The sequence below is a fragment of the Branchiostoma floridae genome, chromosome 10 (genome assembly GCF_000003815.2).
Source record: "Branchiostoma floridae strain S238N-H82 chromosome 10, Bfl_VNyyK, whole genome shotgun sequence".
NCBI classification, from domain to species: domain Eukaryota; kingdom Metazoa; phylum Chordata; class Leptocardii; order Amphioxiformes; family Branchiostomatidae; genus Branchiostoma; species Branchiostoma floridae.
The window spans coordinates 6,158,589-6,181,974 of NC_049988.1; the positions used below are offsets into that span (position 1 = coordinate 6,158,589).

At 41.2% G+C, this 23,386-nt stretch overlaps 2 protein-coding genes across 5 annotated transcripts in view; one reads left to right on the forward strand and one right to left on the reverse strand.

Annotated features, from left to right (window-relative positions):
• The window catches only part of LOC118424133 (calcium-activated chloride channel regulator 1-like), a 75,787-nt gene that overhangs the window by 46,347 nt on the left and 6,054 nt on the right, over window positions 1–23,386 (forward strand). The window contains exons 11-21 of the mRNA XM_035832631.1: window positions 3,932–4,072; window positions 4,388–4,703; window positions 5,925–6,181; window positions 7,441–7,555; window positions 9,818–9,982; window positions 11,153–11,255; window positions 11,975–12,134; window positions 12,861–13,217; window positions 13,723–13,866; window positions 14,706–15,075; window positions 15,646–15,807. Coding sequence (XP_035688524.1) covers window positions 3,932–4,072; window positions 4,388–4,703; window positions 5,925–6,181; window positions 7,441–7,555; window positions 9,818–9,982; window positions 11,153–11,255; window positions 11,975–12,134; window positions 12,861–13,217; window positions 13,723–13,866; window positions 14,706–15,075; window positions 15,646–15,807 — 2,290 coding nt within the window. The remainder of the gene's footprint in view (window positions 1–3,931; window positions 4,073–4,387; window positions 4,704–5,924; window positions 6,182–7,440; window positions 7,556–9,817; window positions 9,983–11,152; window positions 11,256–11,974; window positions 12,135–12,860; window positions 13,218–13,722; window positions 13,867–14,705; window positions 15,076–15,645; window positions 15,808–23,386) is intronic.
• Window positions 16,612–22,145, reverse strand: LOC118424136 (tubulin alpha-3 chain-like). 4 transcript variants are annotated; one of them, XM_035832643.1, is made up of 4 exons: window positions 22,028–22,145; window positions 21,317–21,539; window positions 18,685–19,678; window positions 16,612–17,327 (listed from the first exon to the last, which is right to left on the reverse strand). In XM_035832643.1, the coding sequence occupies exons 1-4, from the start codon at window positions 22,028–22,030 to the stop codon at window positions 17,195–17,197; spliced, it is 1,353 nt and encodes a 450-aa protein (XP_035688536.1). In that variant the 5' UTR covers window positions 22,031–22,145; the 3' UTR covers window positions 16,612–17,194. The 4 variants fall into 4 exon arrangements, with proteins under 4 accessions (XP_035688536.1, XP_035688539.1, XP_035688537.1 ...); XM_035832646.1 differs by lacking the exon at window positions 16,612–17,327 and adding an exon at window positions 17,800–18,237 and having other exon boundaries at window positions 22,028–22,144; XM_035832644.1 differs by lacking the exon at window positions 16,612–17,327 and adding an exon at window positions 18,245–18,367 and having other exon boundaries at window positions 22,028–22,144.

The following is a 23,386-nucleotide window of genomic DNA, read 5'->3' on the forward strand; positions in this document are numbered from 1 at the left end:
ATAGTGTCGAACTTGCCCAACTATCTTAATACTTAAATGTATTTTGACCAACACTATCTGAAGAAAAGTCTTACTTAAGTCACATTCACAGGCTAACGTCACATTTCCAAACCGGGGCTCGGCCGTTTGTGGAAACGAAAAATAGACATGTATACGTGAAGATAAACACAAGTAATACCCAAGATTATTGTCTTTACGTCTTGTGTAGTTTGATGCCTTTCATATCATACTTTTCGTTCCCGTAAGCTGCCCTGCTGGGCCCCGGTTTGGAAACGTGACGTAAACCTTAAGCCAACTAAAATCCTAATTCAAACATAACCCTATAGATCAATGACTCTTGTCTATTTTTTCCGTAGTTTTGCAGACGGTTCTATGGTGGGACTGATCACCTTCAGTGACACGGCAGCAGTAGACCACGCCCTGACCGAGCTCACGGCGGACTCGCACAGACAGAGCCTCATCACCGCGCTGCCGAGCTCCACATACGGGTCTACTAGCATCGGGGCAGGTATACAAGCAGGTGGGTTCAACTTGGTATTGGAAAATGTCAACTGTATATGTACACTACTTTGAGTGGCAAATGTAGTCCCTAGTGTTCCGGAAAAAGGGCGGATATTTTAATGTCCGTATTTTTGTTGAAGTTTGATTTATCTTTCTGATACTGATTTTTCTTGGCTCTGTGTTTACTCTGTTAAGTATGTGACTCAAATAACGTACGCATAAATATTTGTGAAATCTGAAAAGCAATATGGGACAGCTTAAATAAAGTACGCACCCCTTTTCCACCAATAAAAAAAACTGTATCTCTTACATGTTCAACGCGAGCGTTTGTATCACAGCATGTCAGCATGTTAACTAGATCTATAATTTGTAACTTGCTTGGACACGACGTCTCAGATTCACAGACCTAGCTTTACATACCTTTTTTTTGCATTTTGCGGCTTACTCCTGACTAAAAAAATGCATACTATTATACAGGAAACACCAAAACAATTGTTCTCTCACCCAATATGCCTTTCCCTGTAAAAACACCCCTTCTCGAAAACGACATTTCATCATTTAAACACCCTTGACTGACAGCTGCCTTCATCACACTGTGATAACTAGAAAAAAGCACGCCTTGGCAAAATGCCATCTTTTTAATAAGCACTTGTTTTAGATAATATTGTAACAGTTATTCCCTTTACTTGTAGGCCTGTCCATGTTGAAGCCGACCGGCCAAGGCGGAACCATTGTGCTAATGACAGACGGACAGGAGAACACAGCACCTATGATACAGGACGTCTGGCCTTCTGTACTGCAGCAGAAGGTTACACTTGTTACCATAGCGATAGGTAATTCATACGAAATCCACCATACCTAAAGTTGAACTGTAATTACCAACAAAATACACTGGATTTACCTAGATTTTTGTTGTTAATTTCTTGACAAAGACTAGAGTCAGATCAGATCAGTCGAAAATTTGGGCAAGTCCAATTTTTGTGCTGGAAATTACAGATCAATTGTATCCACAATGACTACTACCAACACAGATAAACTTTCACGTTAACACTATCATACATATTCAAACAAGAAAAAGTTTTTTTCTTTAAAAGCTGGCCGGTGCGTAATTTGGAAGAAAAGCCTGGACGTAAAACAAAAGCATATGAAAAGATATCAGTAAAACATCGAAGTCTTGAATTGGTCTATTTTCTATCAAAAGACATTACATGAGATTTGTTGAACAAAAATAAAACACATTGTAAGAAATAGGGTTCGAACCAATGAATGCAGAACCAGACCTACTCAGGCAACTGGATAATAATATATGATTTTGGAAACGGTTAGATAATGGATGTTATGTGAAACGTCCGTTGATGAAGGTTAGACATCCAGGTAATAAGATATGTCAAAAAGCAACTCAAGCAACTGGATATGATTTTTGAAACGGTCAGACGTTTCAGGTAGTATCCATTATCTTTCGTCAGTGATCTGCAAGAAACAGGTCTTTTATACTCTAACTATGAATGAAGACAATTCTAGACGTCCAACAGGAGACATTGTAAGACAAAGTCAAGCTGAAGACAAGTTTACATTTCAACGTTAAAGAAAGCTCAGTCTTCCGGCCGTTTCTTAAATTATATCCAGTTGCCAAAGTAATTGTTATTTTCCGTATCTAATTACCTGGATGTCTATCCTTCATCGACGTTACAAACGAATACATGTCTCCACCAGGTGAATATGCCGACATGAGTCTGGAGGACCTAGCTTCCCAAACCAGCGGACTGAGTTTCTATGACACAGAAGACGCGTCACACCTGTCCGAGATCTTTACCGCCATCAGCTCCCAAGACTCTGACGTCATCCAGGTGTCCGCGGGGTCGGAGGACGTCATGACGTCAGGAGAGACGCAAACCGGGAGCTGTCGGATAGACCCAACTGTCGGCAACAACACAGTGTTTCAGTTCGCTTACGTCTGTCAGGTGAGGTTTAGACCTGTAAATGTATAGAAAAGAAGACAATTATGCAGCGCCACCTAGCTAGAGCAGTTAGTACTGCAGCCTATTTAGGTGCACCTGTATCTACTAGGGCTGGGTATCGGTACAGCGTACCGGTACAAAACCGGTTTTTCTTATTGGACCGGTCCAGAAAAACCGGACCTGAAAAAATTAGGTGGACCTGATGCTGGACCGATTAGAAAATTAACAGATTATTTTATCCGGTATTCACACGTTTTGGCGCTTGTAGGTGGAAGAAAATAACAAGAGTGAAGTAGAGTAGAGTTTATAGTAACTTCTACTAAATTTTACAGCCAATCGCACAGGTGCAAATAGCGTTGTAGGATTTTAAAACGCCAATGTAAGTCTAATACTCCACCCAACCGATTTCTTTGTTGTGAAATGGACCATTGGTATGAGTCATACTGAATCAGGTCCAGGTTCAGGTCCGGACCTGGACCTGATCCTTTGGACCTGAACCGGACCTGGACCTGAATTTCCTGTACCGGTACCCAGCCCTAGTATCTACATACTATTAGAAAAGAACACTGTCCCGCAGTGCCACCTAGCTAGAGCAGTTGGTACTGCAGCATGTTGAGGTGCGCCCTTATCGGCATGCATAGAAAAGAACACTGTCTTGCAGAGTATACCTAGCTAGGTCAGTTAAGAAAGTCAAAACTACTAAAGAGCACCAAGAGGGCAGGTAAGGTCTGGTCTATGCAAACAGGTAATCGAATATCCATGGCAAATTTTCGGGATTCTTGATACTTTTGGCAATAGGGAAAGGTGTCTAAGGCACCACTATTAAAAAGGGAGGGGGGAGGGCACTTCTACTCTGTTGACTATGGCGGTGATCAGTCTTGTCTTAGTCAATACAAGCAAGGAGGTCCCCTCTTTCAACCTCCTTGATACAAGCCATATTATACATAGATGAAAAGTCTCTATTGAAACAGAAAATTTAAGTGAGCTCGAGCTTTTGATGATTTTGATAGTTTATTCAACTTCTGTTTCTGTCTAGTGTCTAATGCGTTTCTCTTTTTAGACTGCTTCTGTGTAGCTAGTATCCATAATTCCCTATAAAAATGTAATCTTTTGTTTTCTGCAGAAATAGACTAGTTTCAGACTCTCTGGGTTACATTGCTAATGTTTCAAGTTTCTAAGTATCATGGACCATCATCCTTCCCTCTTCTAATATAATAGTGTAAGTGTCCGATGTAGTGACCATAGATGAGACGAAACAACAGAGATAACTCAGGATGCGGATCTATTCAGAATGGCAACATAACAAACATTCTCTGACTCAGTTGGGATCCACCACTTGCCCGAAGGGGGTAACAGGCTCTACCAATTATTCTGAATAAATTTGGGATGTTACAATAGGTAAAGCAAATTCCATTTGATAGTCGTTGTACATGTGAGGAGGAGATTAAGAGTTGATTTTCTTGTCTGTACAGGATATGTCCAGTCTGCCAGCCTCTCCTGTTATCCTGTACGCACCTGACGGGACAGAGTACGACAGTACGTCACCAGGGCTGGAGTACATCATAGACACCACAGCCGGTACTGTACAGATCACCATCCCAGGAACCGCTCAGGTAGGATTGAAATTTGTACCTCAAGCTTTGAATGAAAGGTTGTTTTTCATTGACACCATCCAAACAACAGATGTTTGCATGGGTTAAAAACAAAAAAAACATAATGACAGACCCAATTCTTGATGCTGTAGGTGGTGTAGGTGGCGCTTTTGCAGCAAGAACAAAATCCCAAATGTGGCTAAGTTTGTATCCCCCTCATCCCGATTCATCACTCACCGGGGGTCCACTTTTAAGTGTTAATGTAAAACAAGACTCCAATATCCTACATTCTACCAACTTAATGAAGTTGTTTTTGGATTTTTGTCTATTTTCCAGGATGGCTTATGGCAGTACAGTGTGACAGCAGGCACTCGGGACCCCTGCCTGTCCCAAACCGTTGGGATCCCCAACATCAACCCTGTCATTCAAACCTCTGTCACCACCAGACCGTCCGGCAACCAACCGCCCATCGAGTGTACGGGAACCCTGGCGCACACGGTCATGAACTTTAGGCAGGAGAGTCAGAGGGTGCAGACATTTTACCTGGTTGTGCAGAGTGACTATGCCTGCGGGCTGAACGCTGACGTCACGGTGTACGTTACCGAGCCAACAGGACGGGAGGTCACACTGATGATGTCTGACAATGGAGTAGGTCAGTGGAAGATTCAGTTTTCACCCAAATGAACTTACAATTTTGAATAATAGTCAAATTGTTTTATATCACCCTTTGTTACCATTTTTATCCTCAAGTTGGTGAACTTTTCTGATTGCTGTACTGCAATAAGCATGCTTGATATCTTAAAGGTGAGGGCCCTAACTTGTAACAGTTGCCTCACAACAACACTTAAGGTACAGACGTAATTTGTTTATGTCTCTGCATGGAGCCTTAACTTGACTTGACATATCACCTATAATTGCTCTTGCTGGGCATGTATGGTCATGTATACTAGGAATGGCAAACACGCTAATAGAGGATAAATGATATAAATTATGATTTAAGTAGCCCAGTATGTGATTATACGAATTACGAATTATACATTCCATTCAATGAATCACTTGCAAAAATGATATACTATTTAGCATCAGGTAGTACTAATAGTAGACTGGTTTAAGAAAGCAATATGCATATCAGTCCTCCTGGCAGCCTAGGAGGCTGAATTGCGAGGACATTACAATCATGTTCCATTCCACAGTAATGGTAATGCTGCCCTCTTATTATTCTAAACATCTAACAAAGAAGGCCTTCAAAAACATTATGTGTTATGATCACCATATGAATATAATGACTCTACGTTATATAATTTCTTTTTTTAATGATAATCTATCATTCATCCATGATTGTTACCATTTTTGAGTGTTTTATTATAAATTCACCTCTCTCACTTCAGGTGCAGACATGCTTGCCAGTGACGGTATCTACTCCGCCTACTTCTCTGGTATCTCATAGTAATACATTTATCTCACTTCAGGTGCAGACATGCTTGCCAATGATGGTATCTACTCCACCTACTTCTCTGGTATCTCATAGTAATACATTTATCTCACTTCAGGTGCAGACATGCTTGCCAGTGACGGTATCTACTCCGCCTACTTCTCTGGTATCTCATAGTAATACATTTATCTCACTTCAGGTGCAGACATGCTTGCCAATGATGGTATCTACTCCACCTACTTCTCTGGTATCTCATAGTAATACGTTTATCTCACTTCAGGTGCAGACATGCTTGCCAATGACGTATCTACTCCGCCTACTTCTCTGGTATCTCATAGTAATACATTTATCTCACTTCAGGTGCAGACATGCTTGCCAATGACGGTATCTACTCCGCGTACTTCTCTGGTATCTCATAGTAATACGTTTATCTCCCACCAGGTGCAGACATACTTGCCAGTGACGGTATCTACTCCGCCTACTTCTCTGGTATCTCCCAGAATGGGCGCTACAACGTGCGGGTACAGGTCAGCGGCAGGGTGCACATAGACAACAGCTGCCTTGCTGGTGTCGGGGAGAACTGGGACCCCTTCAGCGGTACAACATCATCATCATCCGGGGATGACGGGTACCGTGTGGAGATTGACCGTATGGTGTCGCTGGGGTCATTCCAGGTCACCAATTTCATCCCAATGCAGGTAGGATTACCATATACTAAATGCTACTCATATCTAAAAATGTCAATTATAGCTGCAGCTGTAGTTACCACCATCTCAGTTGAGATTACAAAGAATAGGGCTCAAAATCGGTCACAGGACAAAACGTCCTTGAAAATACTCTTTTTCTTTGAAAATCTTGACCTTATCTGGAGACTATTGGGTTTTTAGAACAAATAGGTAGGGCCTAAGCTTTCCCAAACTTTGTTTGGTTAAATTTTTTTTTTCTTCCTGATTCCGTGTTCGTCACGGCACTTTATTACATGTCACAGAAAGCTGTACAATATGTAGCTTATATCATATTTCTAAGAATACATTCTGATTTGAAAATTTTCAGGATGATTTCTGCATCTTGACATAGTGAATTCGGGGATGACACTGTAGACTTATATTTTACAATGGATAGTTTCGCAACTAGCAGCAGTTCATTGATGTACCGAAACTTGTTTAACATATGAGGGTTGTATCCAAAAATAATGTCATGTACAGTGAGAGATATGGAATAACTAAACAAACTTTCCACATAATCCCATAATGGTTCAACAATTTTACAGTCAAAGAAAAAATGCTCTATATATTCTATAATATCGCAAAAAATACACTTATTATTTTCTACAATTCTCATCTTATGCAACAATATTTTGGTCGGATAGATATTATGCAAGATCTTCCATTGCAAACTAATAAGTTTGGGTTCTTTAGTGGTCAAGAAGGGAGATTTCCATAGTACATGCCAAGAAATGGAACGAAAATCGTACATAGGAAATCGTTAAATTTTGTTCAGTTCACCTGTTTAGTTGGCGTAAGGACAGATTTTATAGTTGTTGGGTCTTGCAGATTGATACAGGAGAACTGAGGTCAAAAATGAGGTTTCTTTCATATACATGTAGCAAGCTTCTCTCAGAGTGGATGACCCAGTTTTCTTTGAATGCTTATAATGCCTCTCTCACATGTAGCGAAAATCGATCGGACGATGAGTCTGTGAGCTCTAGATTACGAGGAGGCATGACCCTGATGCCGACGAAGAAATGGCAGAGTTCCCCCCAACCCGTCAGGGTCATGCCTCCTCGTAATTTAGAGCTCGCAGACTCGTCGTCCAATCAATTTTCGCTACGTGTGAGGGGGGTATAAAGAAGACAATTCTTTCTGGTGAAGAAGAATTTTTAAGATTGGAATTGGGGTTAGTACTTCCATGGACAGGTCTAACAGTGGTATCTGCCCTGCACTACTCCCCAATGCAGGATTACTTCCCCCCCTCCCGAGTGACTGATGTACAGATAGACACATCCACAGAGGCTGAGGATAGAGTTGTTCTACAGTGGACCGCACCTGGTGGGGACCTGGATAATGGACAAGGTATGCTGTAATTATCATTTTATTGTATAGAGACTTCAGCTGCTACCTTTCTTAATGTTACCAGGGGATGAACTGCAAGTACTAATGACTCACAAGAAGTTGACAGATTAAACCGTGCATGTGCAGCAAGCTTAAGTTGTATTTTGGCTAATTGCCCAAGTCCTTTTACTTGTTAAATGTTCTTGTCTTGACAATGATTAATACATGTACAGATGTGTCTTGTTATATATCAGCTTCCTTCACCATCACTCTGTCCACAAGTAGCATTAATTACCTTTGCCAGAATGGCTAAGGTTATGTTTTGGGCTTGTGTGTCTGTGTGTCTGTGTGTCTGTGTGTCTGTCTGTTAACAGCATAACTCAAGAAGTCTTGGATGGATCCCAATAATATTTGGTAGGTGGGTAGGGGTCGGGAAAACGAAGGTCAAGTTCGATAATGGGCCCCCTAGCGGCTTGCTAAGGTACTGCAGCGGAAACTCAATTTTTTATATCTCGTGTTCTGGACATGCTGTGGTCATGATTTATGGGTGGTAGATAGCCCACGGGGCAGAGAGTATGTGCTGTGAGTTTGGGCCCCCTAGCGGCTTTTTTGGTACTGCAGGCACCGGTTTCCTTTCAAACTTTGGACGAGAATAACTCTGCAACGTGTTGACGGATCGTCATGATTTTTGGTATGTAGATAGAATGAGTGATGACTTACATAATGGTATACTAATTATGCAAATCAACAGCTAATTTTCATAATTAATGAGGAAAATTTATAAAACCACTGCATTCCATGATAGGACTTTAAAACTTGTCCCATATGTAGCTGGGAAGGAGAGAAATGTCGATAGATATCAGTTATGCAAATGATGGCCTCATTTGCATAATTAATGAGAAAATATGAACATGTTGGCGGATCATCATGCTTTTTGGTATGTTTTATATGTGGATAGACTAAGTGAAGACGTTCATAATAAGATGCTAATTAGGCAAATTAACAGCTAATTTGCATAATCAATGTGGGAAGTTTATAAATCTAATGTCTCTCCTTACCTCTGCTCGGGCGTATCTTATTGACAGCTACAGGTGCCAGGCAAGTAGATCAAGCTAGCAGGCTGACCCAGCCTTGCCCCCTGCCCCCTGGGTGCCAATCACTTTTACCGACTAGAGTAGACTTATGTTGACGGAAAACTGGGGAGGATAGGTTGATCCCATGTGTTTTAAACTTCTGCAGTTTTGTTAATAGTTATTTCCATGACAAATGGAGATATAGTTTGGAGTGTGCCTGTGTGTTTGTGTTTCCGGGTCATCTTCCACCTGCAATGTGACCTTACAGTACCAACGTCCTTGCTACTCTCGAGTATCAGGTTGCTCAGAGCCACTGTTATCAAGATAACGTCAGGCCAGTCCAATTCAATGTTTTGGTTGACAGATTCTATTTTTCTGAATTTCAGAAAAATTGTATCTCAGCTCTAGACTACCAAAATGAAATCGTCTTAGCACAAGCTTTTGCTTGCAGTCTTGCACTCATAGAGGTGTGACTTAATCAAATAACATATATGATTATATGTAATGAGTAGCATACTTATGTCTACAGACATCTTTCTACATAACAAACCTGCTTCATTTGGCAAAGGTATGATTTCGTCGAACTCTAGTTTTACTCTCATATTGAAGACCCTACAAAGTACAAACTCACACTATGAAGGAGATAGGAGAATTCTTTTCACACAACCATTTTTAGTAATTGCTTTGCTTACATTTCAATGTCTCTCAGACACCTTCCTCAGAGCTTCTATCTGGAGTTCTGCTTCTCTCCGCTATATGTAGCTAATGTAGGTGGCGCTTTTGCTTCCAATGTTTAAAAACAATTCTCCTATATCCTATCTTCTACCAACCTGATGAAAGTATTTTTGGAAGTCATCCTATGAAGTTACAGTGTCAAAATCAACACCCTACCAGAAGACTTCAGCAATGACTGTGTGTCAGTGTCCATTATCACATCACTGGCAATTGAATAATGCATGTATACAGCCATTCATGTCTTCTCCAGAACTAATTTGACTCTCAAACAGCCGACAGATATGAAGTAGTCAGTAGTGAGTGTCCAAGATAACACTATAACGCTAGTGTTAAAATCAACATGCTACCAGAGGACTTCAGCAATGACTGTGTCTTTTACATGTCCAGTATCATATGTAAATCAGCTAGGTGATTACAATATTGTCTATTTCTTGTCCTGGAGAACTAATTTGACTCTTTGCTGCACACCAAACAGCCGACAGATATGAAGTTATAGTGTCCAACAACATCACCACCCTGCTGCAAGATGCAGACAGCGCAGTGTCAATCCAGCCTCAGCACTGTACCGACCAGACAGACTGTGTCATCAGTAATCCCTCAGGCAGCGGCAGTCAGGAGCAACTAGTCTTCACCATACCTGGTCAGTTCTTATGGTTTACTTCTTGCATCTTAACTATTGTCCTCCTGAGCCCATTTATATACAGGATGGACATATTTAACCCTTGTCAAGCTGAACTGTATTGTTATGAGTTTGAGTTATTTCTCTTGTAAAAGTTGCATACCACTGCAAAGCCCAGGGATAAACAAGTCCACTAGCCCTATAGTCCCGGGCAAGTGAAAATGCCAATCGGGCAAGTGCATGTCCTACCCCACTTGCCCGATCGGACAAGTTAGCTTTTCTCTATTGAGTGGGATTTTGATGTACTTGCTACTTTTCAAAGTCATGACATCAAGCATTGATTAACACAGAAAATAAAGCCAATAACAAAAATTCCATTGAAGGCCATGAATATACATAGAAAAATGTCATTTAGATTTCGGGCAAGTAAAAAGTTGGTTCAGGCAAGTAAATTTTTTACGTACTTGCCCGATAGGACAAGTCAATTTTAGAAAACTTGTTCAACCCTGACAGAACAGGTCACTAATATGATGAAGACATCAGCTCTGGAAGGTTAAATTGGCCACAAAATAGCCAGCAGGCTAGGATAAGAGATAAAGGAACCTCTCCAAAGGAGCTGGGGATATACAACCAAGAATATCCAGTGTATTGTTCATCTCAAAGAAGCAAAGTTTCAACAATCATTTCTTGTCTTGACATAGTTTAATTTCATTGTTGAACTACTTATTCTGAATAAGCAACTCCCATTTCTCTGCCTTCTTTACCTCTCAACCATGTTTAAGAACAACGAAATTTATTGGCACAACAAAAGTGTAGTAACTTATTATAAGTAGCCTATCATTTTCAGTGTTGTTTGTAATATCCTGTGCAAAAGTGACAGATTATTGAATATACAATTTGAGTAAGGAAAATCAGAGCGTGCTTAAGTCCACACCAATGCAAATTTAATGGTACTTGGATTTTTAAAAGTAATGCTGACTTAAAAAGTTAGTATTTTTTGGTGCACACAATTTCAATGAGTAAAATAAAGGCTAGATACAAGTGTTAAATCCATACTTATGTGTCATCTTGCTAAAATCGTATGTGAAAAAAAAATTTTGTGAACCAACAAATTGAACAAGTGTGACATAAGACTGCAATCTCAGCAATGTGATTGCTGAATGATCTTTCTTCCCTCTATCCCTTTACCAGATGAGTTTTCAGGTGAGACTGTGTACATCGGCCTGAGGGGTGTGGATGAGATGGGAAATATGGGAGAACTCTCTAACATCGTGTCCTACAATGTTGGCAACAGGTGAATCTTGTAGTATATATATCATATAAAACTTGCTATAAGGAAACAACCAACCACTTTAGCATCTGTTTGGGGTTTCTAAGAGGATGTTATAAATATAATCAACTCAATGTGGCCTGTTTAATATATGCATTTATGAACACATTCTGTAACTGTAGATTATTCCCTATGCCAGCCTATGGTAACTATCTCTCCTTGGTGCTGAAATGACAGTGGGAGAGGTATCTGTAGGTAATGAGCTGAATTGCATCAAATCTCAGTACTTAAGACCTAATTCTAAATGTAATAGTGACTATCAGGCTAAGCTGTTATCTCACTGAAGCTCTGGCACTTTGGCGACCTTTCTGCGGCTGAGCAATTGGACAGAGTGCTCAACGAAACTTTTTGCGCTTGTGTGTTTTCACACTATAAATCATACTTGAACGTTTTCATGATATTCCCATTATGAATAAGTGCTAGTAATTAATATTCAGAATGCAGCAGCAGTCAATAAACTGTGGTTCCAAATTACAATAGTCTCAAATGAAAATATTTTTAAAATATTGCAGCAACTGTCAACTTGATATCCTTAGATACCGTTTTTTTATAACAATGGATATAGGTTACCCTGCAGATATTGGTGAACCAGCATGATGCATTTTACAAGAATAAAACCTTTTTAAACCTAATATTAAGAACCTGAACTCTAGGATCAATCCAATTTTTTTTTCATTTTTCAGAGAGAAAGGCCCAGACATTGTCATCACAGTGGTGACAGCATTTGCAGTAGTAGTGATCCTGGTAACCTGTATTGTGGGAGCCATACTGTGGAAGAAGGGCAAACTGAAGAGACCTCCGAGTGCTGTGAGAACCAGACCTACACAGTCTGTACGCAACAGGGTAAGGCTGGTGTTTCTGATGATAGATCATAGAAATTGATGATTGGAGAAACTTCCAGCATTTTACTAATGTGTTGCACTGGCTATGTGACTAACATCAGTTCACCTTTATCCGTAGGATATTTAGGGATATGAAGTCAATGGACCATGGTTGCAAACAGCAACAATTTTGAAATCATTGCAGTTTCAAAGCAACATCCATCAATTTAACATCCCTAGAATACAATGGATATAGGTTACCCAATGGATAAAGGTGGTCTAGCATTACAGCAGATTCTTAAATACAGCTGGTACTTACATGACACAGTGTATTCTTTTTGAACACAAACAATGATACAAGGAGAATCGGTTAGATTAAAGTTGAAGTTCAATAAAAGTCTTGTTCAATAATAAAACTCTAAGACTTGACAATGTTTATTTCGATAGTGTGTGTAGTCCAGTGTCTAGTGACCCTGCCTCTGGAACTAGATTAGCTGTGAGTTTGATTCTGATTGCATTACTCACCCGACATGCAAACTCAACCAGAAAGGGTCTCAGCTCTTAGGATGGGACGTTAAGCTGTGGTCCATTGTAGAAAAGAGCTATGGGTTTTCTCTGATACAATGAACTTGTATAACTGCACATAGTGTCTATCTTCTCTGCCACAACTATAGTGGAATAACATTTATAGCTCTTCAGTGATCACTTTGAGGTTCACTTTTCTTCAAGTACTATTTTGTACCAACAGAGACCAGACATTGAAAGAGGAGAAGGGGTTGTCAGGGCAACCTTCAACACAAACAGAGTCCCTCTTCCCCCTATCACCACCTGCACAGTAGACCGGTCCAACCTGTTCCAAGCACAGAAAGACATAGAGGAAGATCTGGAAGAGTCCAAGGTGGCATCTCCCGAAAGGGGGGAGGATGTACTCAGGGCAAACATGAACAAACGTTCGACCCTTCTGCCGCCGATTAAAACTTCCACCAAGGACACATCTGCCATGTTTGTTGTTCAGAAGGAAGTTGAAGATGAGGATTTGGGACCATCAGAAGTGTTTTCTCAGGAGAGGGATGAGACCAAGATGGTAGCAACTTCAGCTAAACAGGTGAGTGAGCTTGAGAGCTCATTTGTGTTCACTTTGTAGAAGTCTAGACATCATTTATTTTTATGTTACAATTTTTTAAAACTCTTAATCCATACACATAATAAAGCTTTCGATCAGTCCTCCAATCCTTCTCAAGTTGAAATGACCCAGAGCCTATGTCACACAATCATCCAGATTGGAAGTGTGACATCAGCAAAGGGTCAAATGTGCTTGAAACTCAGCCGGTATCGACCCCCATCTCGGTTGAGGGAAAGGTTGGTGGCCTCTTTGACTCCCATGAGAAAGCACCTTTGACCCATTGCTGATGTCACACTTCTGGTCTGGATGTGTGACATAGGCTTTGGGTAATTTTAACTTGATGAGGATCAGAGGACTGATCGAAAGCTTGTTGGTAAGTGCCTTATTTTGTGTACAGATAAAGAGTTTTAAAAAAATTGTAACATAATATCAACTACCATCACAGATGAAGTTACATTCAAGTATTATTCATTTTGGATGTCTATAGGAAGGTGACCAGACCACCACCCAGGTAACTGACCACCAGAGGTCGGTCCTGCAAGATGACCAAGACCAGGAGCTGGACCTGTGCTCCCAGGCTGGACACAGCGCTGAGAGGGACGAGGGCACGATGACCGCTGGTGGAAATCAGGTAAAACTAATTAAACATAAAGCCTTTTGTTACACAAACTTTTTGTCATTGTGTAAATGTTCAGAATACAAGAGAGGCTGTATCATCTTCTTCATAGACGTAGGCATTTTATTTTGATTTATCATAATTCTCAGGGGATTGTGTTTCAATGTGACGGTTTTAGGATACCCCGTGTGCTGAGGGTTAACATTACAATCCTCCATTTTGACTTGTCATTACTTACGAAAGAGCATATTTTTTTCCCTTGATGTTGAAGGTATCTCAGTCTGTTCCTATTGGGAATTAGATACTTGACCTTATCGTATTGTTAATGTTCCAACTGTGTATGACAATGTAACAGCACGTCACCGGAACGTACTGCGCCTGCGCGAAAAGTATAGACATGCTAAACCCCCGGTTTACTAAAGGGCCGCGTTTAAGAAAGTGCGTGCGTATATAAGGGTAAAACTCTGTGTACGTTTTACACGAAACCATGTCTCTAACATATACTGTGCAACAAGCGGGATTTTAATGCAACGTTGACCAAACCAAGCCCCAAACTACCAGGGTTTGCGCAGGCGCAGTACGTTCCGGTGACGTGCTCAATGTAACAATGTAAGAGATGTCAATTAAGGTTAGACATCAAGGATACAAGATACGCCAAACAGAATATCTATATTAAGCAACTGGATACGATTTTGCAAACGGTCTCATGCAACAAGGTGTCATGTGGAATATCCACCTGAAACTTTAGACCATTTCCAAAACGTTGTCCAGTTGCTTGAGTTACTGCTATTTAGCCCAAGTTTATCATGCTGTTTGTTTTGCAATAACATGATGATTTAATCATCATTTTTAAGATGTCGGACCAGAAATCATTCGTCCATTTGCCCAACGTACAACCACCTCCCTACGATGAACTGTTTCACGATGACCAAGAGGAAGAGATCAACATAGAGGATGAAAAGGAGAAGAAGAGACTGGAAGAGGAGAAAGCAAGACTTCAGGATGAGGAGAAGAAAAGACTCCAAGAAGAAGAGAAGAAAAAGGAAGAGGAAAAGAGAAAGAAGAAGAGAAGGAAGGAGGAGAGGAGGAGGAAGAAGGAGGAGAAGCGGAGGAAGGAAGAGGAAGAACGGAGAAAGGCTGAAGAGGAGCAAGTGAGAAGGTCGTCGGAGGAGCGGAGGAGGCTGGAGCAGGAGGAGAAAAAGAGAGCTCAGGACAGGCTGGGAGGTAGGAGATATTACATATGATAATGTTATTTAATAAAAGTTTTTTATAATATTTTGAACATTTTTCTAGCTATATCATCTATCAGTTAAAAGCAAATCATTTAATATTATTTACTGTGTAATTTCACTTTGTCTTTTCTTGACATATCAGTTGAAGAACTATACACTTAAGGCAATACTGACATATGGATGAATGAAATTTATTGCACAATGATTTTACAACGTACAGTCACATGTACAACGTATAGCAACAACTACAAAACTATATACAAAACAACAAATATCATGATTATAACATTATAAGGTTTGCAGTACAGTCATGTGAATCTATTCTCATATGTGAAGCAAGTACAACTCTGGAAAATAACCTTAAGGAGAACATGCATTAAAAGATCACCGAAATCTTCTTTAATTTTCTAAAAACAAAAACAAGCTGCTTGCAGACTTTGACATTTTATATCTCTTGCCTTAGTCTAGCCTTAGCCCAGCTCTTTCTTTTTTTTAAAGGAAGAAAATCCCACCCTCCTTTACTGTTTGTTATAAAGGTTTAAGAAATTTCTCTAAATGATAGTTGAGACCCCGATCCTGGACCGCCTGGAACCAGCCATACACCAGCATGACTCGGTACAGCTGGAGGCCTCCATCAGTGACTACTACAGCGCAGGCCTGACTGACGACACTGGGCTGTTACTGGAGACAGAGGAACTACTGGCTGCACTTCAGGCACAGAAAGGTAGGGGGCACTCATTCACAGGAAAAAAAAATCATAATAATTAATAGCTGACTGATAATACATGTGAGGCTATCCAGGTAGACCAAAATTTTGCGATAGTGGGGGCTAACCTGTGGCTCAGTAGCTGGTACTATCAAAATTTGCACCATTGTATTCAGTCCCTTAATGTGTACCTGAGTTGTTACTATCGAACTGGCTGGGTTTATGAAAAAGCCTGGGCCAAGCAGGCAAGCCTACAGGGTAGCCAGGCTACCCTTTATTGGTATTTAAAGCCCAAACTGGGTAACTGTCAAAAACTGACAATTCCAGGTCCAGCAAACAGTTGCCTTCTGTCCAATGCACCCTGAGCTGGAATCATACCCAGTTCCTGTTCCTGACTCTTACAGAGAAGAAGTTACAGTCTTTTCTGTCCAGTGCTGCTTTTGTCTGACACCCTCTTCTAGGTTCACCCCAGCTCTTCTAAATTCTACTAAGTTACAGAGCTTACAAATGAATATCCAAAAATGACGCGTTTGGCTAAGTACCAGTATATGATCACTCCATAGATGATAACGAAAGAAAAGAGTAGAAAGGGATTGCACTTGCTGCTGTTGTCTCATTCATTGTTATTGATATTTCTAGCTAAATCATGTGTGCTTTTTTGTAAAGAAATATAGTAAAATGTAGACAATTTATTTAAATGAAAGACAAAAAACAAGAATAAGACTTGCAACAGGATTTTGTGCATTTTAATGAAACAATCCTTTAAAAGATTTCTCCAATAAAAGAGCTCAACAATAAAATCAGCTAAATGTATTAAAGCACACTGTTGCTTAGATCTAAGTCTTAATATGAAGAAAGTTTTGCAGAAGTGTCTTACACATTCAATTTACTTTAAGCACAGTTTTCGAAAATCATTACTAATTTGGATTTACTGGTTTGTCTGTAGGCATTAACTGTCAGGACATTAACATTTACTGTCTATGTTGACTTTTACTGTTGAGACAGTAACAATCATTTTCTGTCAGTTTCTTCCCTGCCTTTGCTTAATAAATTATGTTTTTTTTTTACTGAAAATTGACTTGGAATTTGCATAATGTGTAAATGTTAGGAAATGTTAGACACTGGATTATTGTTCTTTTACAAAATTACTAAATTTAATGTAGTAGATGCTGTCAGTATGATGTAACAGTAAATTTTCAGTCTTAACTGATGGTTTGCCATTACAGCAAGCTCATCAACATTTCTGATTACTAGTGAATCTAATTAACTGGTGTGTTATACCAAAGGGTGTAATTGATGATGATGATACCGAAGGATATAAATGGCTAGACAGGTACAGAAATCTTCATAGCAAAAGCATATTCTTAATGCTACTATTGACATGCACAATTATTTGGAGAAGCCCCTAGTACTCCTCTCCCTCTTCTTCATCTCCCTCTTCTGAGTCGACGCCAACTTCCTCGTAGTCCTTCTCCAGAGCTGCAAGGTCTTCACGAGCCTCGGAGAACTCTCCCTCCTCCATACCCTCACCCACATACCTGAACAACAGAAGGTCTGGGTTAGTAAGGAGAACTCTCCCTCTTCCATACCCTCACCCACATACCTGAACAACAGAAGGTCTGGGTTAGTAAGGAGAACTCTCCCTCTTCCATACCCTCACCCACATACCTGAACAACAGAAGGTCTGGGTTAGTAAGGAGAACTCTCCCTCTTCCATACCCTCCCCAACGTACCTGCACAACAGAAGGTCTGGGTTAGTAAGGAGAACTCTCCCTCTTCCATACCCTCACCCACATACCTGAACAACAGAAGGTCTGGGTTAGTAAGGAGAACTCTCCCTCTTCCATACCCTCACCCACATACCTGAACAACAGAAGGTCTGGGTTAGTAAGGAGAACTCTCCCTCTTCCATACCCTCACCCACATACCTGAACAACAGAAGGTCTGGGTTAGTAAGGAGAACTCTCCCTCTTCCATACCCTCACCAACATACCTGAACAACAGAAGGTCTGGGTTAGTAAGGAGAACTCTCCCTCTTCCATACCCTCACCCACATACCTGAACAACAGAAGGTCTGGGTTAGTAAGGAGAACTCTCCCTCTTCCATACCCTCACCCACGTACCTGAACAACAGAAGGTCTGGGTTAGTAAGGAGAACTCTCCCTCTTCCATACCCTCACCCACATACCTGAACAACAGAAGGTCTGGGTTAGTAAGGAGAACTCTCCCTCTTCCATACCCTCACCCACATACCTGAACAACAGAAGGTCTGGGTTAGTAAGGAGAACTCTCCCTCTTCCATACCCTCACCCACATACCTGAACAACAGAAGGTCTGGGTTAGTAAGGAGAACTCTCCCTCTTCCATACCCTCACCCACATACCTGAACAACAGAAGGTCTGGGTTAGTAAGGAGAACTCTCCCTCTTCCATACCCTCACCCACATACCTGAACAACAGAAGGTCTGGGTTAGTAAGGAGAACTCTCCCTCCTCCATACCCTCACCCACATACCTGAACAACAGAAGGTCTGGGTTAGTAAGGAGAACTCTCCCTCCTCCATACCCTCACCCACATACCTGAACGACAGAAGGTCTGGGTTAGTAAGGAGAACTCTCCCTCCTCCATACCCTCACCAACATACCTGCAGGACAAAGGTTCCGATTAAGTAAGGATCTAATGAATCACATAAAATGTAGTCATTAAATAGCAGTGCCTTAGAAGTTAGATAATATTTCCCATTGACACGTCAAGTATTAAGAATCTTGTCTATAGTGGTTGCCTGCCTAGATGTCCAGATTTTGTTATTTCCCAGTGATTGGAGACATCAAACAGTATTGCTGTCTGCCTCTCATTGAAATATAGACCAATGAACAAAACACTAAGGATTCCTCACCAGTGTACGAAGGCACGTTTGGCGTACATCAGATCAAACTTGTGATCCAGACGGGCCCAGGCCTCAGCGATGGCGGTGGTGTTGCTCAACATGCACACGGCACGCTGCACCTTGGCCAGGTCACCACCGGGCACCACGGTGGGAGGCTGGTAGTTGATGCCGACCTTGAAGCCGGTAGGGCACCAGTCCACGAACTGGATGGTGCGCCTGGTCTTGATAGTGGCGATGGCAGCGTTGACGTCCTTGGGTACGACATCGCCACGGAACAGCAAGCAACAAGCCATGTACCTGCCGTGACGAGGATCGCACTTCACCATCTGGTTGGCTGGCTCAAAGCAGTGGTTGGTGATCTCAGCAACGGTCAGCTGCTCGTGGTAGGCCTTCTCCGCAGAGATGACTGGGGCGTAGGTGGCCAGGGGAAAGTGGATACGCGGGTAGGGAACCAGATTGGTCTGGAACTCAGTGAGATCCACGTTCAGGGCACCATCGAAGCGGAGGGAGGCGGTGATGGAGGAGACTATCTGGCCAATCAGACGGTTGAGGTTGGTGTAGGTCGGGCGATCGATGTCCAGGTTACGGCGGCAGATGTCGTAGATAGCCTCGTTGTCGACCATGAAGGCGCAGTCGGAGTGCTCCAGGGTAGTGTGGGTGGTCAGGATGGAGTTGTAGGGCTCGACCACAGCAGTGGATACCTGAGGGGCCGGGTAGATCGCAAACTCCAGCTTGGACTTCTTGCCGTAGTCAGTGGACAGACGTTCCATCAACAAGGAGGTGAAGCCGGAGCCGGTGCCACCACCGAAGGAATGGAAGATGAGGAAGCCCTGCAGACCGGTGCAGGTATCAGCCAGCTTACGGATGCGGTCCAGGACCTGGTCTATCAACTCCTTCCCGACAGTGTAGTGGCCGCGGGCGTAGTTGTTGGCAGCATCCTCCTTACCACTTATGAGCTGCTCGGGATGGAACAGCTGTCGATAGGTGCCTGTACGGACCTCATCTGGAGGACAAGAAAAACCAAAAAGGAGTCATGTAAATTTTGAAGCAAAATCAGCTACCAAGTTGTAAGTGGATTATGAAGAAAAACGTAACCCTAAAAATCTTGAGAGGCCATGAGAGAGGGATTGATGAAAGAGCTGGGCTGTCCACCTGGCCTGGCTATCACGTCAGGCTACTCAGATCCCCCCATTCATAGCCCCAACTTTATCTGCACCAACTGTGGCCCAATGATGGTGACTGCCATCCAAGGATTATGACTGGCTTTTGAAATCATGTCTGATGTATACCCACTTCATTGTTTAACGGTAGTATACAGTGGTTAGTGTCAGTCTTCCATTGAAGCAAGAGCTAACTGGAGTTCAAATTCTGATTGTGTCGCTTAGCCGACATGCACACTACTTGAAAGGGTCGCTGCATCCATAGTAGTCAGGATTTTAAACTGTGGTTCACTGTTCATTGTGCTTGTTGTGGAGTTCCCATTGTACAATGACCCTTTACATATGGTGCAGGGTCTTTCTTTCCGTAATCATGCCAATTTCTTCTGTGCATCTTTCTTCTCTGTCACGACTAGTGGAAGATTAGCTAGTTCAGTGCTCAGCTGAACTCGGGTTCAAGATCACTTTAAAATTCACTTTCTCATCTGTTACAGTAAACATGGTGATTCAATGATCCTCAACCACTTGAATGAAGTGAGGAAAGTCTGTTAATTGCCTTTTCCATGGGCACAAGATACAAATGTATAAAGATTTAGACCCATGACTTTGGCTTGGGATTATGGTTCAAACATCATGCTGTTATGCCACATGGCCCAACTTTGGAATCTACTTTCTGAAATTGATCTATTATATGAGTAACAACCATTGTGTGTAACATGCACACTGCTGGGACATTTGGGCTGTCATATAGACATAATTATGCAGCTGTCTCTTGAATTATTGATTTGAAGATTGACTGCCAACCGGTGAAAATTACAATATAATTATACCATTTTACTGCTCACTTTGAGGAAAATTTGTGATTTTCATAGAGAATAACAAGACAAACTTGACGAATGTGTAGAAATGGTAAAATTTTCTTTTAACTCTTTTAAGTTCCTATTGCTTATATCTGTCGGGAAAAAATGTACATTAGCCTGTGTTCATTCTACTGAGAACAATTACAGGAATAAAAGCACACACGGTAATTTCGCAAAAAGGGTCCATAGGGCGGTGGTATCTCATTCAATATTCATGACTCGACCAAACATGCATGGCCATGAAATTCTGATGTCGGTCTTAGTGTCTGGTTCTTGAGGTGTAAACAGCCTCATGTTATGCCTGGGCTGCGATAACGTTTAATACGGGTGTTCCAGACCTCAATGCTTATCACATGGGGTTCTATACCACTTAGTATAATCACACAAGCTTCTATCAATTACTTAAAAAGGGCTAAAGGAATTGCAGAATTGGCAGGTTGCTATCATGTACAGTGGAGGTATTTTTATTCCAAACTGCCACTTTCATTCATATGAATTGTTTAATAGTTGGTTGGACCAGCTACATGTATCACATGGTGACCATGTGGCTGCAAAGCTCCAGGACCTGTATTCTATAATTATTCTCACCATGATCAGATATACAAAGATTTGGAATTCACATACCGACAACCGTGGGCTCCAGATCCACGAACACGGCACGGGGCACGTGTTTGCCAGACCCGGTCTCGCTGAAGAACGTGTTGAAGGAGTCGTCACCACCGCCGAGGGTCTTGTCGCTCGGCATCTGTCCGTCAGGCTGGATCCCGTGTTCCAGACAGTACAGCTCCCAGCACGCGTTGCCGATCTGACAGCCCGCCTGGCCGACGTGGACGGAGATACACTCACGCTGGGGGGAAGAGGAACAATTGAAAGGGACCATCACCTTTTAAGTGTTGCCAATGTCTGCGCTTAAACAACTAACAACAGCCGCCTTTAGAAGAGGGTCTGCATGTCCCATACGGTGTAGGCAGTTTATTTCAATTTCTCGTAATTTAAATGTCTACAGGGAAATAAATGTTATGTCTTATATTGCACAATCTTTACGGAATCTGCGAGTTTTGGGACCATAGGGCTAACATCATTAAATTCTATTGCTGCTCCTATTGTTTTTATTGAGCCCTTTCTTGAAACTTAAAATTGGTAGTTTTAGAAAAAGGTTGGAATGATAGCATCTTAAACGTATATTAGCAGTCTAGAGATGCTCTTGGGATGTCCAGGTTTTCCACCAAAAAAAGAGAGTATGATATTTCTGAGTTGAACATGCTTTCAATACGATTCTTAGGACGACAGGTTGAAAATTTGTCTCAAAATGGGACAATATTAAGTGATACCTACCATGATGGTTGATTCTTGTTCGCTTAGAGAAAATAACTCAAAAACGCGAAATTGTCAGAAATGCTGTTCACGTGCGATTTGTTATGAGTCGCAGTTCGCAGTCAACAAGTGAGAAATTCTCCGTCACGGAATTTTATGCCTTATGTCATCCCTTCACCTTGGTGATGTCAAAACAAACGATGTCCATTGGTCAGACTGTGTCACATGACCAGTATGAAGTATGGCAAAAATTAGCATAAAGGTCTGTAATGTTGAACGATTGGTCAGTTTGAATGGTAACTAAGTGAGTATGTTATATATTAAGGAATAAACATACTTGGTTGTTATAGGGCAGGGCATAAGGTATGATGACGTGTTGCTTAGCAACTGCATAATGCAAAACAAATTAAAAAAACTAAGGTGTGTCATGAAACAATTTTCTTGTCATGAATAAAATATCATCATCATCATTTATCATCCTCTTTTAAGAGGTGCAGCAAGTAAAGTTCGTCTTCTAGAGCAGCCTGTCTTTCATTGCTATGAGACTATAAAATATCGGTCAAATGCAATTTTGTTAAATTACCGTTTTCCCAATTGGGACTGACAATTGAAAGGAATGACTATTACAGTTTTTTTTTAAACTTGTGCATTTGTGGAATAACAATATCAAAAACATATTGATACACAATCTCTCTCTATTCTAGGGGTAAACTACAATAATAAAAAAAGACACAAAAATGACAGAGACTATTGTAAAAGATCATGAAAGTCAGCCAATAACTAAAAGGTCTCATAAGTCGAATAATAATGGAAGATCCTCCCGCTATTTGTAATGAGTACACTATAATTTTCATCCCTAATTTGACATGAGCCTTGAAATAAGGGTGTGGCATGCATGCTATGTCTGTGTAAATGGTAGGTACCTCCCAAAATATCAGACACAATTACAGAGGGTCTGCATGGGGGTGAGGGACTGCCCACAACGCTTTAGGCTGAAACCAGAAGATTGAATTCAGAAATTTGATAATGAATTATTTGGATAAGATGGATTTCGCTACAAATTACAGCAAATCAATTATAGGCTGAAAATGCCTTATGGAAAAGAGCATACAGACCCTAAAAATACAAACACAGTACATTTACGTTGCCTGTTGTGGAGAGGAAGATGATACACTGAAGCTTTTTAAGTTGGTATTACTTGACTTCGTATGATGACACAATATTGTAAGCTTGTCTAAATATTAGTCATTGTAAGATTTCAGAATTGCTACTTTTCTCTCTTTACCTTTGCCAAGAATGAATTTTCTTAAGAGACGTTTCATTACATATCTATAGGTTGTCTTCACTGTCATTTTGTAAGTCACGATGCTATCAGAAATG

Excerpts from the sequence above, each read along its gene's own strand:
- LOC118424136 (XM_035832643.1), bottom strand. Across the intron at positions 19,679-21,316 it reads TCTGGAGCCCACGGTTGTCG|ATGAGGTCCGTACAGGCACC; the intron begins GTATGTGAATTC and ends CTTGTCCTCCAG. Across the intron at positions 17,328-18,684 it reads AAACGTGCCTTCGTACACTG|GTATGTGGGTGAGGGTATGG; the intron begins GTGAGGAATCCT and ends TCTGTTGTTCAG.